This window comes from Rhincodon typus, chromosome 19, assembly GCF_021869965.1.
Source record: "Rhincodon typus isolate 14 chromosome 19, sRhiTyp1.1, whole genome shotgun sequence".
Taxonomy (NCBI): domain Eukaryota; kingdom Metazoa; phylum Chordata; class Chondrichthyes; order Orectolobiformes; family Rhincodontidae; genus Rhincodon; species Rhincodon typus.
Genome location: NC_063350.1, coordinates 5,904,878 through 5,912,286, shown reverse-complemented (window position 1 = coordinate 5,912,286; position 7,409 = coordinate 5,904,878). Strand labels below are relative to the sequence as shown.

Here is a 7,409-nt window from a genome sequence, read left to right as displayed (position 1 = left end):
TTAACACTGAACGTAAAAAAATCAAAGTATGATCAAGCAAAGTAAATGCGGTTTTACAAAAAGGAAATAGTTTTCGATAAATTAATTAGAATTTTTTGAGTGTAAAGATGTTAATTTTTCTGTACTTTTGATTGTGGACTGAAACGGGAAAGTAACTGTTTTAAAAACCACAGATGGATGCAGGATTGCTGCAATGTTTGAAAGCAGCTAACCTGATACACTTTGTAAGTGTTGTTTACGCAATGCTTCAAGCAGGCGGGGATATTTGCAAATGGGCTGAAGTCAAGGCAGCAATAAGTAAAAGAGCTGAATCCCAGAGGTGAGGTGACAGTGACAGCCCTTGACATCAAGGCTGCATTCAACCGAGTGTGGCATCGAGGAGCCCAAGGAAAACTGGAATCAATGGGTATCAGGGGGCAAACTCTCCAGTGGTTGGAGTCATAACTGACACATAGGAAGATGGTTGTGGTTGTTGGGGTCAGTCACCTCAGCCCCAGGACATCTCTGCAGGAGTTCCTCAGGGTAGTGTCCTAGGCCCAACCATCTTCAGCTGTTTCATCAATGACCTTCCCTCCATCATAAGGTCAGAAATGGGGCTGTTCGCTGATGATCACACAATGTTCAGCACCATTCGCGACTCCTCAGATACTGAAGCAGTCCGTGTTCAAATGCAACAAGATCTGGACAATATCCAGGCTTGGGATGACAAGTGGCAAGTAATATTCGTGTCACATAAATGCCAGGCTATGAGCATCACCAATAAGAGACAATCTAACCACCGTCCCTTGGCACTCAATGGTGTTACCATCACTGAATCCCTATGGACATCCTGGGGGTTACAATTGACCAGAAACTCAACTGGACTCACGACATAAACACAGTGGCAACAAGAGCAGGTCAGAAGCTAGGAATCCTGCAGCAAGTAACTCACTTCCTGACTCCCCAAAGCCTGTCCACCATCTACAAGGCACAAGTCAGGAGTGTGATGGAATTATCCCCACTTGCCTGGATGAGTGCAGCCCCAACAACACTCAAGAAGCTTGACACCAGGACAAAGCAGCCCACTTGATCGGCACTACATCCACAAACATCCACTCCCTCCACCACTGACACTCAGTAGTAGCAGTGTGTACTATCTACAAGATGCACTGCTGAAATTCACCAAAGATCCTCAGACAACACCTTCCAAACCACGACCACTTCCATCTAGAAGGACAATTGCAGCATCATCATCTTCAAATTCCCCTCCAAGCTTCTCACCATCCTGACTTGGAAATATATTGCCGTTCCTTCACTGTCGCTGGGTCAAACTCCTGGAATTCCCTCCCTAAGGGCATTACGGGTCAACCCACAGCAGGAGGACTGCAATGGTCCAAGTAGGCAACTCACCACCACCTTCTCAAGGGGCAACTAGGGATGGGCAATAAATGTTGGCCAGCCAGCGACGCCCACATCCCACAAACAAATAAAAGAAAGGAGCTGATTGGTCTGTAGATTTATGACCCATTACCAATGACAAGAAGCTGACAACAGCTATGTGATTGCCTCCCATGTAGCTGAAAAGCCTTGGGGTGGGAAGTGTTGTGGGGAAAAGCTATCAGACCTCAGAAAAAGAAGGCGTTATTGTTCCTCTGCAATAAAATGTCTCTCAAGCCTGAAGAAAGCCAATTCATTTCCCCTTACCAATTGCTGTAGGCTGTGACTTTTAATAAATAAATCAGTGACCTTTATGAATATGAACCGGTCACCCTGTGCCTCCCACAAACAACTGAGCATAGGCCATTCAACCCTTTGGTCCTGCTGCACCATTCAGTACGAATATGGCTGACCACATCTCAACCTCAACTCCACTTTCCTGCCCCCTCCTCATAACCCTTCAATCCATTACTACTTACAAATCTATCTCCTCCTTAAATTTAGTCTGCTCTCTGAGGCAGTGAATTCCACAGAATCACAACCCTTTGAGAAAATTAATTCCACCTCCGGTCCTGACGCGAAACGTCAGCTTTCCTGCTGCTCTGATGCTGCCTGGCCTGCTGTGTTCCTCCAGCTCCACACAGTGTTATCTCCGACTCCACCTCACCGCTGTTCTAACTCTAAAGCTATGACCTCTTGTTCGAGATTGCTCCCAATCTGAAGATCCGTATTCAAAATGTTAACTCTGTTTCTCTTCCCACAGATGTTACCAGACCTGCTGAGTTTCTCCACCATTTTTCCTGGTTGTTTCAGATTTTCAGCATCCGCAGTATTTCGCTTTTCTGCAAAAATAGATATTGGAGGTTATGTCATTGAGTGACGAGGTGAAAGGTTGGAAGTCTGAGGTTATTCACTTTGGTACTAACATTGAGAAATAGGAACATTGCTTTGAAGGTGTGAAACTGTTTCCTCAATGTTAATATCCAGTGTTTCACGACTGCTTCATTTATAGGGACACAGGAAGATAGCATGTAATAGCAGCAAGGATACACAAATGCAAACAGGAATTTATTGTTTGGATAAGGACAGGGAGATGTAGGGCTTTACTGGGATCACATCCGGAATTCTGCGTTGTTTGCTCCAAATCTAAGGAATGAAGGGTCACTAGAGTGGCTGCTGGGATGAGAGGTCTGTGTTGGGATGAGACGCTGAGTAAACAGGGTCTATATTCTCTGGAGTTTGGAAGAATGAGAGATGATCTCCTTGAAAATCCAAGATTCTGAAGGGAACATACAGGGCAGAGAGAGTTTGGTTGGCCCTGACTGAGGAATCAAGAGCATGGGGCTGCAAGTCTCAGGATTAAGACACTGAGTATTTCGAACTGAGATGAGTAGAAATTTTCTTCTCCATCTCAGAGGGGTGTAGCTGCTCAATCTTTGCATATATTTGGGCTCAGGGGGACAAAGCAAAAACTGCAGATGCTGCAAAACTGAAACTAAAACAGGAATTGCTGGAAGAAATTCGGCAGATTTGGCAGCATCTTCGCGGAGAAGGCAGAGTTAATATTTCAACTCCATTGACTCTTCTTCAGAACTAATAGCTGCTGGGGAAATGTGGGGTTGGGGATGAGTCGGGGAGAAGATTGAACCCAGAGAGAGAGAAAGGCAGGGAGACAAAGGGGTGGGTGATAGTAACTCAGGACCAAAGAAAAGCTGATAATAGGAACGTGAGTGGGTGAGGGGAGATAGTAGGAACTGCTGATGCTGGAGTCAGAGTTGATACAGTGTGGAATTGGAGGAACACGGCAGGTCAGGCAGCATCAGAGGAGCAGGAGAGTTGATGTTTTGGGCCTTGACCCTTCATCAGGACTGGGGAAAGGCAAAGGAGCTGAGAAATAAATAGAGGGAACGGGGTGGGGCTGGGGAAGGTAGGTGGGATGGTGGTAGGTGAGTGCAGGTAGGGAGTGGCAGGGCTTGGCCGGTGGGGCGGATAGGTGGGAGACAAGATGGACAGGTTGTGTCAGGTCAAGGAGGCGGGGATGAGAGGGAGAGTTGGACATGGGATGAGGCCGGGTGTGGGGAGGTTTTAAAACTAGTGAATTCAGTGTTTAGGCTGTAGCCTCCCGAGGCGGAATATGAGGTGTTGCTCTTCCAGTTTGCATGTGGCGTCACTGTGACACTGGAGGAGGCCCAGGATGGATATGGGAGACAAACAGGAGGCTGGAAGAACACAGCAGGCAAACGTTGACTGCTCCTTTCCTCCAGATGCTGCCTGACCTGCTGTGTTCTTCCAGCCTCCTGTTTGTCTCCCTTGGATCCCAGTGTCTGCAGTTTTTTTGTCTCTAACCAGGATAGACATGAGTGGGTGGGAAATGGGCTGGCTGTGCCGAAAGCAGCTCATGTGATGACAGGGCCTGGGGGTGAGTAAAGGATTTGGCTCTGCTTTCTCTCCCCGCAGATGCTGCCAGACCTGCAGAGGTTTTCCAGCAATTTCTGTTTTTGTTTCAGGTAAACAATGGTTTATTCCTGCCCCTAGTTTTACGCTGTGACGCTCCAAAAGCGAGGTGTCATCGCTGTGTAATTTAGGAAATCTAACCACCAACGTACACATAGCAAGATCCCTCAAACTAAAACACACAATCTGTTCTCATTATAGAATCCCTACAGGATGGGGGCAGACCATCCAGTTCACACTGATCTTTCAAAGAGCATCCCACCCAGACCCAACTCGTTACCCCATCACTGTAACTCCCAAGGCCAATCCACCTAACCTGCACATCCTTGGGCACTATGGGGCAATTTAGCATGGCCAATCCACCTAACCTGCACATCCTTGGGCACGATGGGGCAATTTCCCATGGCCAATCACCTAACCTGCACATCTTTGGACCATGGGAAGAAACCTACACAGACACAGGGAGAATGTGCAAACTCCACACAGACAGACCGAACTCAGGACCCTGGCGCTGTGAGGCAGCAGTGCTAACCACTGAGCCACCATGCCATTAACTGAAGGACAAATGTTAACCCCCAAGAAACCAGGGAGATATTCAGTTCTACAGCTGGGTGATGTGTACCTGTGTTCTGTGGATTGATTAGACAATAATACTGCATCATAATCCCCTCCTTTCACTGGAGACGGCAGACAGGATCTTGGTTGCTTACTGCCTCTGAAAATCAGTACCGCCCTGGAATATCAGCCTGGGTTTTATCATTTGAACCTCTCAACTGTGGATTAAAGCCACAACCATCCGCCCCAGTACGTTGCTGAGTGAATCAAACAGACACAATGAAAATAAAATTGTAGGAGGACCTGTCGAGTACTATATGGTGTCCCACAGCTACTACCCCATGGGTAGGCAATACTCCTTTAAAGAGGCCATTCAGCCCATCGAGTGTGTACTGACCCTCTGAAGGGGATCCCACCAGACCCAGACCCGTACACTATCCCTGTAACCCTGCATTTGCCATGGCTAACCCACCCTAGCCTGCACAACCCTGGACAAGACCGACAATTCAGCATGGTCAGTCCACCTAACCTACACACCTTTGGGCTGTGGGAGGAAACCCACACAGACATGGGGAGAATGTGCAAACTCCACACAGACAGTTACTCGAGGGTCCCTGGCACTGTGAGGCAGCGATGATTCCAGGCGTCTTTAGGCTATCTCCTGGTGAAAACCAAAAGGAGCTAATTAATCCCTGACCTCTGCAGAAAGCCTTCAAGAATGTGTCCAATTGAATAAAAACAGATACAAAACGCTAGAACCTCTCTGCAGATCTGTGCAGTTCTGATGAGTTGACATCCATCTGAAACTGTGTTTCTTTCCCTCCAGGCCTGCTCAGCATTTCCGGCACTTTCTCTGACTTTATTTCTGATTGCCTGCATATACAATAATGTTTATTTGTGTTGAGTTGAGTGGCCTGGTGAAAGATGACCTAACTCTGGAATGAGGTGAAAATTGTTTCATGCCACAAACAGCCCGATACAGCCTCGCTCCCTGCTTCCTGTAGGGAGCTCTGTCTTGTTCCAATTACATTGCAAGAGGTGTCCTGTTAACCTTGAAGTGGACGAAGTCAATACACATCCCGAAGCTCTAGTCAAAAGAACTCTGAGCTCTCTAAGAACATGGCCTAGAGTTTGTCCTATAACAAATATCACTGGCAATAACATTAGTCTTAATAACATTAGTCAAAAAGGATAGCTCCTCCAAACATTAAGCACAGGTTTGAAGGGTTGAATGACTTCCTCGTGTGCTGTATTTTTATGTGACTCTAACATTTTGCCTGTGTTTGGTAACACGGATACATTTGTAAATAGAGCAATATAAAACATAGGAGCACAAGCAGGAAATTCAGCCCCTCGAGCCTGCTCTATCATTTAATGAGATCATCACGTTTCAAATTCCACACTCAATGACCCGTGATGACCTTTAATTCCCTTGTCCGACAGCAATCCAGTACCTTCACCTTTAAAATATTCAGTGACCCTCCTAACATGCTAACTCTGTTTCTCTCTCCACAGATGCTGCCAGACCTGCTGGGCTTTTCTGTTAGTCTCAGTGTTTGTTTCAGAAAACTGTCTGTTCCCCTGATCTTATATATCTGAGCTTCATTTATTTGCTGCCTTACATTCAGTTACCTGGGCCCTAAGCTCTGGGATTCTCCCTCCGCTTCTCTTTGATCCTGTTTATAGTGATCTGCCTTATCTCGCTTCATGTCACGTGAAGCACCTTGGAATGCTTTATTTCCATTAGAAGTGCTTTATAGATGTAAGTTCTAGGTGTTGAAAAACTACAGAACATAAAGGATTGAAACTACTTCTTAGCTAAAGAAAGATAAACACGCAGCAAATGTTCATGTGACTGACACCTGGTATATGTTTGCATTGACTGGGCCTGTATTTTGATGGATTGAGAGGTGATCTCATTGCAACATAACAATCTGTCAGGCCTGGACGAACCAGCTGCAGGGGCAATGGTTCCCAGCTGGGAGTCCAGGGTAAGAGGGTACAGTTGCAGGTTTGAGGTGGAGGGGGGTAAGGGGAGGGGCAGGTGTAAAGGCACTTAGGGTTGAGATGAGGAGAAATGTCTTCCCTGAGAGGGTGATGAATCTGTGGAATTCTCTACCACAGAAAGCTGGAGGCCAAGTCAGTGAATACGTTTAAAAAAGAAATAGATTTCTAGAGGTTAGAAGTGTGGAGGGGCATGGGGCAAGAGCGTGACTGTGGTATTGAGCTAGAGGATCAGCAATGAATGGTAGAATTGATTGGTGGAGCAGCTTGAAAGGGGCTGGATGGCCTATTTCTGCTACTTTCTTCTATGTTTCTATATCGTAGTAGCACTGGAATTATGAGGATTAATATATTTACCTTTTCTGTTTTGCAGGAAACCCATCACAGAGCAGAAACAGAGAGAACATTAGAATAGAAGGTATCGATTTTGCTTTCTTTTCTGTAATTTATTTTGGTTTGTTGTGACCTTGAATACATTTTGTATTTCACTGTCATCCTCATCGAATAACTTGTGTGAATCCTTTTCGTCAGGAACTGGCAATTTGAGATAATGTACTACCAACCCTGCTTAGCCTTGAGAGTGTGCATACACTCTGACACAGACACACACACACACACACACACTCACACACGCACACACGCACACAAACTCACACACTCACACAAACTTACGCACTCACACACTCACACTCTGACACACACGCACACACTAACACAAACTCACACACTCACACAAACTCACGCACTCACACTCACACGCTCACACTCGCACATGCTCACACATGCGCACACACACTCACAAATACTCACGCTCACACACACACACACACACCCACACTCACCCACACACGCTCACACACACACACACTCACGTACACACATACACACACACACAAAAACCTACAACCACACACACACAAACACACAGCCACTGACACACACACACACACACACACATTCACACACACCAACACACACAC

The 7,409-nt window shown here is 46.3% G+C and overlaps 1 protein-coding gene across 4 annotated transcripts in view; it reads left to right on the top strand.

The window, feature by feature from the left end:
• The window catches only part of raly (RALY heterogeneous nuclear ribonucleoprotein), a 116,286-nt gene that overhangs the window by 105,014 nt on the left and 3,863 nt on the right, over positions 1-7,409 (top strand). For all 4 annotated transcript variants that reach the window (XM_048608237.1, XM_048608238.1, XM_048608239.1 and 1 more), the window contains one exon: positions 6,803-6,847. In XM_048608237.1, coding sequence (XP_048464194.1) covers positions 6,803-6,847 — 45 coding nt within the window. The remainder of the gene's footprint in view (positions 1-6,802; positions 6,848-7,409) is intronic.